The following is a 10,370-nucleotide window of genomic DNA, read 5'->3' on the forward strand; positions in this document are numbered from 1 at the left end:
TTTTGCAGCTAATGATACTCTAATTAAGATCAGGCTCACCTGCTTCTGTCTTTTTATATTCTGCTTCATTTATGACCAGGATTTCAGATGGTTTTTCCAACTTTTCTGGATGTTCACTGCAAACTCACTAACTATGCATATCTGGAAAAATTTTCCCCATTACCTTGAGTACAACAAAATTCTTCTATAGCCCTCAGAGAAAGTTAGTATGTAACTTAGCTAAGTCTTTAAAATATGCTATGCTTTCGGCAGGCTAGAATAGTTCTTTTGGAGTCTTTCTGCTCTAGTGGGTAAATTCACATTCAATCAATTTCTGAAAATACACGTTCAGTTGCCAATGGGCTTGCATTTTGATATGCAGCTTATAATATGCAGTTAATGGGTAGGAACTTCTCCTGGAGTGCAATTTTGGTCTGTCAAACATTTTTTTAAGCCTCGATGATCTATTGATTAAATCTGCATTCATACGTTTTTATGAATTCATGAGTTTCATAAGATTCAAAAGACCATAACCTATGGTAAAAATCACCTGTCGATTAAAAAAAAAAAATCAAAGCTATTCTGAAACTATACTAGACCCATGAGAAGAATCAGGGTGGAATGCAGCTTCCCATAATTTAAGAAAAGGCAATTTGAGGGGAAAATCTGTGCAAAAGCAATTGAAGCAATTGTTCCCAGGCCAATGCTTTATCTTTCATGCTACTATTCAGGACTAGATTTTATAGCCAGATTCTTCAGCCCAGAAAAGGATTACTTAAAACTATATAGTTTTTTTTTTTTTTTTTTAAAGGCCAGGTTATTGGTTGGAATTGTAAAGATTAGTAAAGGAAAAATTCAATACTAAGAATAATTACCATTCAGATAATCACTCTTATTTTCAAGGTATTTGTCAAAACTACTCATTATTGTTTACATAGAGAACTCATATCTGTTTATAACACATAATTGAAAAATAAAATTAATTATCCTCATTATCCTGAGCTCCAGAGGTAAAATCTAAGAAAGAAGATAAATTTAATTACCAGGATCACTTATCAAGTTAAGGCTAGATGAGAGAAAAACAAGCAAGCCTAGAATTCCTGAATTTTCCTTTGGTCCCCTAACCGCCCTGACTCTTTTGCGGCATGGAATATAGAGTGAGCCAGAAATCTTGCCTAGGAAATCTGACAGAGAGGCACGGCCAGAGGAATGTGCCAGTATTCTGTCTAGAGCTGGACCTGAGGCAAAAGCTGGTGAAAAGTGGGCTTTTTCTCAAAAAAGTGGGCCATGATGTACCGTACCTATTAATCATTGACCAGGTAATGTCTTCTAAAATGCTCTTTCAAATTTTTCATTTGAAATATTATGGATGGAGCTTAAAATATGAGAAGGTGGACTTTTCTGACATTGGCACTGTTTCTGTTGACAATCGCTCATCCCTACATATACCCATTGTTTTCAACAGGTTTGCTCATTTACTTGTCAGTTAATGAGACACTGAGAGCAGTTGTAATAAAGAGTGTAACTATTCCTAAGAGGAGAACTATAGGGAAGTTGAGAAAAAAGTTCTTTATAGGGCCATATACCCGATGCCCCAAACACTCAGTCGTGACATTGCTTTCTAGTCAGCCCAGTCAGAGGGTGCAGTAGAGAACAAGACAAGGGTAAGTACTTACAACATAAGCTAAGTGTGACCTAGTGATTACAGCTGTGCTTTTACTAGCAACGGTAATGCTCAGAGAGGTGCCAGCAGCCAGCCGAGGCCCTGGGTCCTCTGACAGTGACACCTCCACTCTCACTTCTATCGTTGTTGCAGAGATGCCATCTGTGACTGAGATCTCCATGCTGTCCTCCTGGGCAGAGGAGCCATCATGTAGATACTGCAGAACATTTTTCTCAATGTCCTCATATGTGAAAGTGTCACCTTTGAAGAATAAAACAAATTACAAAACCAATTACTTCTGGGAATGAAGCTTTTCATTTATGTAACACCTTTGATCTCAGTATTTCAAAGTGTATGTAGGATCATAATCTCTGGGAGATGTAAGCTAATTAGTCCAACCACCCACTCAATATAGGATTCCTTTTACATTCCCCTTGAAAAACGGTTATTTAACCTGTCCTTCAACACTCTTCAAGGTAGAAGCCTCAATCTTTTATAAGGTAACTCATTCTACTGGACACAGCTCTAATTTTTTTTAAGTTCTTAATCACATGAACCAAAATATGTCTCTATAAGGTCCATTCATCATTCTTAGTTTTAGAGAATAAAGGACAAGCCTCTATTCTTTATAATAGTCCTTCTAGATCTAACCTTGATACTAAAAACTCTTTGAAATAGTTAAGAAAATAAATTATGCTTGACAACCCAGTAAGAAATCTTTGTTTTGAGAGTATGTTTTTTTTTAATTAAAAAATATCTAAAGATTGAAAAATGTACTTAAAGTTAGAAACCCACACTGTCTAAGTCTAGATTACTAATTTGTGATAGATTTGATAGACGTGTGAAAACAGTTTTATTATAGAAGTCTGGGAAAATAGGTTTAAACAAAATTAAAAATTAAAAAAAGTTAAACTGCAGGATTTATTAGAATTTTAGAATTTTTAATATACAACATTAAAGCTTCTCAAAATTCTTTGGTCATGTAGCCCTTTCTAATGAGAAATGTCACCTAGTGCCATGGGCCCTAACAATTCCTCAGAGCATAGCTGAGGTACTGGTCTTATTGGATGTTATTCACAACTCTAAGTTATGTGAATAAACTAAAGAATTTATTCATTCTCTCTATTCATCTTCTAAGCCTTCTCTTTTGACATCGTATTATTGTGATTTACTGGTGTTCATGGCATTGTGCCTAAAACTAGGCTATGATTGTTATGCCCCTAAAGTATTTCCCTTAGAATATTAGAAATCTATTCTAATGACCTTACTTTGGTTCAATACATTTTTAAAACTCTGCCTTGTGACTCCCAAGTGATTACTGATTGTTCTTACAAATTTGATCTACTCTCAATGTTAAAAACTTGGCCCCTTCCCTCTACAGGAATATTGAGAAGAATGCATTATTATGTGCCTAATAGGAATTATATAAAGCTTTTGAGAAGTATAGATTGTTGGAATAAGTATATAGCATCCCAAGGTGGCTACTTTGAAAGGGATAATATCCACTTTGATACATAAGAGCTGACTATTAAAAATTATATTTAGTTGTATTCTTTGTGCTTTTCTGTACTTTCCAAAAAACAAATATGTATTATTTTTTTCTATTAGAGAAAGTATGGTAAATATTATTTTGGAAAGTTGATCACATTTCCACACTTAATTCGCATAGATAATCCTTTTTAAATGTGTCCCCTTTTCTTATGGATGAAGATGTATGTAGTTTACACTATCAGAGTCACAGTGCAATAAATATTGTGAAGATTTACATATGAAATTAAAGAAAACAAATTCATGTCCATGAACAATCCATAAGAAAGTGGCAGCTGACAATTCATATGAGGTTGTTCTAAATGAATTTACTCTAGGTTTCAGAAATCAACCAATTTCACCTACAACTTGAGGAAATAGCTTTATAGTTTGGGGGCATGGGTAGTGGTGCAGAGAAAGAAGTCCCAAATATTTCAGCCGCTGGGTTAAATACTAAAAGTTTTTCCTTTCTAAGCATCTCCTCATAGTTTGTCCTATAAAGTTGCTTTACTTCTTGTCTGAGACACATAAAACGTCCTGTAGAGCGAGAGATCCTCCAAGTAGGTTGATGACAGAGTGAGCAGCTACCTGTAGTCATGGGCCCTTGGAACTCAGCTGTGTACTTAAGGAGCACACCATGTTCTGGAGGTTTCCGAAGCTCAAAGAAGAGTTCTTTGGGTGCTGTATCAGTATCTCTTACTACCAACTGAAGTCCTATGGTCAGGAGAATAAAGCATGGTGAGGAGATACATACATTAATTATATATTCTGTATATATTACAGCCATAAGTTAGGCTGGAAGTCATGTTGTGGTTAATCTGATGCTTATAAGAAAGTACTGTTGAATTCTAATCAACCACAAAAAAAGTGAAAAGTGATAATGTAGTCAATTCCAAAATGCAAGTAGGTTCTTCCAAAAGTTAACTTTTAAGTAATTATCTCTGAATTCCAAATACCATTTTTCTTCCATACCAATGAGGATATGGAAGCCAGAAAAAGGTCAGTTCTGGGTAGGTTTTCTTCCAGAAAATGTCCCCAGAAATTGGTTTTGCTTTTCATTGTTTCTTCCTTTCTTCTTTCTCTGAATCTACAAAAGAGCCAAATTATTTTAACAATGGCTGCTCTGGCCATCATTGAAGTGAAAAGAAATAGGGTAAAAATGACAGTTGTTTTTGTATCTATGGCTTGTTTATAAGTTGGATTATAATTAATTTTAGGCCAATACTCATATGTAGAAACTGGGTAAGGATCTGTAGAGCACACTTAACAAAAATCACAGTATATACTGTTTGCTCTTGATGTTCTTGATAAAAGAATAAACTTCTAAAGAGTAAGTATACTGATAGCAACTAAAATCACATACAAAATAATTGGGCCGACAAACTTTTCTGTTATTGCTCCTGTTACTCTTTACTTTCTAAACAGAAAACAAGAGCAGTCATTGAAACCGCTCCCCTCTATTCTCTCTATTCTCCATTACTATGTATTTTAGTGATGGCGACAAATCAATCTCCTGGAGGCTGGAAAATAAATTCTGTGTTGTATTCCATCATTGAGCATTGGCCTCTGAAGGGTTTATTCCCTTCTATCTGTGTTGTTTCTATTTCCATGGAAATGGGTAGAAGGGAGAATATATATGAGAATGCATGCAACTTTTGGAAGAAGAGAGCATTACTTTTTGGTAACCACCAAGAGGTTTAAGGATGAATATAGTAAAAAGGGTCAAATATATGGTGACAGAAGGACACTAAACTTTGGGTGGTGAGCACATAATGCAATACACAGATGACGTATTATAGAATTGTACACTTGAAACTTACATAACATTATTAACCAATGTTACCACAATAAATTTAATTGAAAAAAAAAGACATTTGAACAGAGACTGTTATTGAAATATGGTTCCATAATATGTTTATGGTTTCAAAAGCCAAGTTTCTTTCAGGCTCCCAGTTCTTACCTATAGAAGTGCTAGCTCCTGGGCTGACCTTAAGCAGTGGGGCTGTGACTTGGAACACTGGCGGGCGCCGATCAATGGGAAGTAAGTGAATGGTGAGGACCATCTCTGGACTTGTGTGCTCTCCATCGGAAACTAGAAAGGGTGTACACACACACACACACAAACACACACACACACACAGAGATCAGCTTGTAGTCTGGTCACCTTAGGCTATTTCCATAAATACGTAGACAGAATTGTTTTAGATTACCTTAACACTTTGAAGAGATGTTTACAAATGGAAAAAGAAAACAAGCAAGTAAAATACTGTGAGCTATTCTAACAAAGCTTTTTATATGGATAACAAAAAAGCTAAAGGACCATAACATCAAGGTCATTCTAAGAAGCAAGTTTCACAACAAGATGATATTGATAAATGTTAGTGGAAAGGAAAGTAATACAAAATATGCCCCCTTAGATGATGGTGGTAAAGGCTTTTATTTATGGAATTATTTCTTTTTTAATTAAATTCTTTCTTACAATGTTCCAGAGAAATTCAAGAAATATTTTAAAAAATGGCATGTCTGTGTCTCATTAGAAAATAACTTTAGTCCACAGCCATGCTACTCTGAACAAGCCTGATCCCTTCTGATCTCAGAAGCTAAGCAGGGTCGGGTCTGGTTAGTACTTGGATGGGAGACCACCTAGGAAGACCAGGTGCTGTAGGCGTAAAAAATGAAAAAAATAAAAATATAAAAAAATAAGGGATTGTAAGCTGACAAGGTCCTTGCAATCTGTGAGGTCAACCAAGGGTTGCCTTGCTTAAAAAATTAAAAAAAAAATAACTTTAAACAGGACATAAAATGTCCATACAAATCTCTCTAATGACATTTGTTTGGAGATAAGCAGACCCATTTTTACCTGATCATTACGCACAATGCAATAAAGGGAAGGCATCTTTGTGAACAAAACAGTGACTTTAAGATTTTATTTTCCTGGATTATCTGACATTCAAGTGAACAATGATCACCCAAAGGAAATGAAAGAAGAATTGCATGATTCTTGACTTTTGTTTCCACTTTCTCACAACTTAACAAACCCTCTCATCTCTAAAAGCCAGGCCTTAAGGAACACCTGCACCACAAATTCATCAATGTGTTTATCCATAGTGGCAATTGAGAAAACTATACTACTGACTATTTTAAATGTGTCTGTGGGTTGGTTATAAAAACCTAGTTTCTTTTGGACTTAGTAACAAGTCAATAGGAATCTGACCTCTACTTAAGCAAAGTAGAGCATTGCTCAGTGACTCCTAGTAATGATTCCATTTAGATTTCAGAATTCTCTTTTCCTTGACAACAGATCTAAAAGATATGGCTGGATTTTATAAGGCATACCAAAAGAAATCCAGAAATAGCCCTACTAAGGGGTACAAGACATCAACCCTATAAGAATGAAGGTTTTATGGCTCTGTTCATTCAGTCAAATGTAAAAATTATTGCCTCTGATTCTTTGTTAATGCTCAGTCTTCTCTGTGGATCATCAAAGATAAGGACAGATGATCCTTAACTTATGGGGGTTTGGAGACAAACATACAAACTTTTCATAAATTTCAGTGGATTAAGGATTCCTGAATTCCCTGGAATTTAAATGAAGAACCCCTATGTTAAATAAAAATAAATAATTGTAAAATATAATTTTATTTTTAAATGTTTTACATTGGTTTTGTTTTTAAGTGTGTATGGTGGAAACCTAAGGGACTCTTCAACATCCTTACATTACAAAAAAGGAGAAAAAAAGCCCTAAAATCAAGAGCTTTGGTCATATCATACAGCTGTCAGTATGACCAAAGTATACCTTTGCCTTTGTAAGTAAATGAATGAAAGGTATTTTCTGATATATATTACACAGCAAGAAAATATATCATGCAAGTGGCAAGGTTTTATAAGCAAACATGAGAGCTTACAATCAAAACGTTAGCAATTACATGTCCAGCCCTCCTTTAAGCAACATTTCTGATTTTGCTGAGAAAGAGTCAAACTGCTTCTTTGGGTCAGATGCCTCCTGAGCACCATTCACCTTGTGTTTGCCTTGCTCAGGATGGTTCTCCAGAGCATCTGTGCTTGTATTGAAGCAGTTAGGTTAGGAATATCAGCTTTCCTCATCTTAGCTGATGAATCAAGTGAGCTATTCTCCTTCACTTTATGGGTTAATATCAGGGCTTGGGTTTGTTGCTGTCTTATTTCATTATGTGCCCAATTTAAAGTTCTCTCTCACAAAATTCTCCTAAAGAAGATGGCTTCCTTCTTACCAGATTCCACAAGTTTTTCTTCTTAAAAAAAAAAAAAGAACTTCTTAAACCCTTCACAACTATTAACTTGAAATGGATCATATGCCTAAATGTGAAAAACAAAACTACAAAACTCCTAGAGGATAGCTCAAGAGAAAACCTAGATGACCTTGAGTACAGTGATGCCTTTTCAGATACAAGACCAAAGACATGATTCATGAAAGAAGAAATGGATAAGATGGACTTCACTAAAATGAAAAAATTCTGCTCTGTTAAAGATAATGTCAAAAGAATGAGGGTGCAAGCCACAAAATAGGAGAAAACATTTGTAAAAGACACGTCTGATAAAGAACTGTTATCCAAAATGTAGAAAGAACTTAAAATTCAACAATAGGAAAACAAACAACCTTATTTAAAAATGAGCCAAAGACGTTGACAGATACCTCACCAAAGAGGATATATGGGTGGAAAATAAGCATATGAAAAAATGCTCCTCATCATATGTCACCAGGGAAATGCAAAAGAAAGTCTCATACATTGCTACTGGGAATGAAAAATGGTATAACCACTTTGGAAGACAGTTTGGCAATTTCTTACAAAATGAAACATACTTTTAACATATGATCCAGCATTGCACTCTTTGGTATTTATTCAAAGAAACTGAAAACTTTGGTCCACACAAAAACCTACATACATGTTAACAGCAGCTTTATTCACAATCGACAAAACTTGGAAGCAACCAAGATATCCTATAGTAGGTGAATGAATAAATAAACTATGGTATATCCAGAGAACGGAATATTATTCAACACTGAAAAGAAATGAGCTATTAAGCCACACACAAAAAAATTGGAGGAAACTGACATGCATATTACTAAGTGAAATAGGCCAATCTGAAAAGGATGCATATTGCATGATTCTACCTTCATGACATTCTGAAAAAGGCAAAATTCTGGAAGACAATAAAAAGAATAGTGGTTACCAAAGGTAGGAGGTAGGGTGGGGAGATGAATAGGCAGAGCACAGAGAATTTTTAGGGCAGTAAAAATACTCTGTATAATATTATCATGATGGATGTCATACATTGGTCCAAACTCACAGAATGTACAACACTGAGAGTGAACTCTAAAGTAAACTGCACTTTAGGTGATACGTAGGTTCCTTGGTAAAAAAAAAAAATGTACTACTCCAATGAGTGATATTGATAATGTGAGAGGTTATGCTATAAATGTGTGGGGGTAAGAGATAAAAGGAAAATCTTTATACCTTCTTCTCAATTTTGTTGTAAACCTAAAACTGCTCTAAAAAACTTTGTCTTTAAAATAAAATTTTTAAAAATCACTCAACAATAAAAAGGAACCTCGGGCAGAAATAAAATAATTTAAGGTCAATTAAAGGTCCATTCCTTTACTCTTAATAATGAATTCAAGGATCACTTAACTTCAAGTCCCAAAGAAGTTAATAGTTAATTCCTTCACCTATTCAAGCTTTCAGGTAAACGTTGAGGTTTGGAAACCAAACTGGCACACTACCATGACATTCATTCTTCATGACCAACATATGTACAGACTAGGCTAAACTAAATATCCCATATTCAGACTCAGAAACTTGTATTAAAATCCTGGTACTACTGTTTACTAGGTGTGGAAACCAAAGCAGATTACTTACTCTAACGACCCTTAGTTTCCTCAGCTTTAAAATGCTAAAAATAATATCTATCCTTACAATATTATTACAAGGATTAAACAAGACAATTTGTATTGTAAATTGATTTGTAAAGTGTAAATGATATAATCTATTATATATTATTAGTGATTTAGCATGAGTTGTCTAGAAGTCTGTCTCTAGAAATGACCTTATACTGGGTTCATATCAATAATGACACAACACTAGAAAAGGAAATAAAAAGCCTCAAACTGGAAAGTAAAAAGTAAAACTGTAACTGTTTGCAAATGACATATCATTATATATAGAAAACACTAAAGATGCCACAAAAATCTAAGAACAAATGAATTCAGTAAATTGGCAGGATACAAAATCAGTACATTGATGTAAGAAATTGCAGAAGACATAATAAATGGAAAGATATTCCATGCTCATGAATTAGAATTAATATTGTCAAAATGTCTATACTACCTAAAGCAATCTACAGATGCAATACAAACCCTATCAAAATTCCAATGGCATTTTCAAGGAAATAGGACAAATCTAAAATTTGTATGGAGGAGATTGGATTAAACATGGAGGCGTGAGAGACGTTCCCAGATCTCTCCCCTTGAAACACAATAAGCTGAACACGTAAAACTCAACAAAAAACACCCAAACTGCACACCAGCACGTCAGAGCATGGGATCTGCGCATAGGAGCTACCACAGGTCAGAACCCCGGGGGTCGGGCAGTGGACTGGGAGTAATAAAGAAGCTGCCTGTCACAGCCCAAGCTCCCTGTAGGAGGAAGGGGAGGGGAGAAGAAGTGGCAAGTTCCCTGAACAGCCCTGCTTGAGAGTGCTGCGAGCTCCATGTGGCTGGTGGCATTTCCCAATCATCAGGGCAAGAGGCAGAGAGACAGGGACAGCAGAAAAGTAGGGATGGCAGAGAAACAACAGTTGATTTTTACCAGCAGTGGTTGCCAAACTGAGGCTGAGCCACAACCTCCAACCCCTAACCCAGAGGGCCCCTCCCCCCATACCCTCCGAGACAGAATGCCCCGGAGCCCCAGGGGAATCTGAGTAAATGCTACCGAAACTGTCACTAATGCTGACAGGGACCGAAACTGAGGGTAGCGAGTGTGATTGAATATCTAAAAGAAAATAAAGAAAGGACTATTAAGGCTTTAGATAAAGCAGGGATCCAAGAGGATAAATACCACCTACTGGAAACCAAAAGAAAAGAACCTTCTTCGCAGCAGGCTAATGAGAGATCTTTATATAATAAATCTTCTTTCTGGAAAAACAGCAGAATATACTTCCATTC

At 35.6% G+C, this 10,370-nt stretch overlaps 1 protein-coding gene and 1 pseudogene across 1 annotated transcript in view; one reads left to right on the forward strand and one right to left on the reverse strand.

Annotated features, from left to right (window-relative positions):
* FRAS1 (Fraser extracellular matrix complex subunit 1) overlaps nucleotides 1-10,370 on the reverse strand; it is a 414,255-nt gene that overhangs the window by 89,978 nt on the left and 313,907 nt on the right. Inside the window, 3 exon segments of the mRNA XM_025043815.1 lie at nucleotides 1,656-1,903; nucleotides 3,758-3,883; nucleotides 5,130-5,261. Coding sequence (XP_024899583.1) covers nucleotides 1,656-1,903; nucleotides 3,758-3,883; nucleotides 5,130-5,261 — 506 coding nt within the window.
* LOC112476380 lies at nucleotides 5,719-5,837 on the forward strand (annotated as a pseudogene).

The sequence above is a fragment of the Pteropus alecto genome, unplaced genomic scaffold, assembly GCF_000325575.1.
Source record: "Pteropus alecto unplaced genomic scaffold, ASM32557v1 scaffold161, whole genome shotgun sequence".
NCBI classification, from domain to species: domain Eukaryota; kingdom Metazoa; phylum Chordata; class Mammalia; order Chiroptera; family Pteropodidae; genus Pteropus; species Pteropus alecto.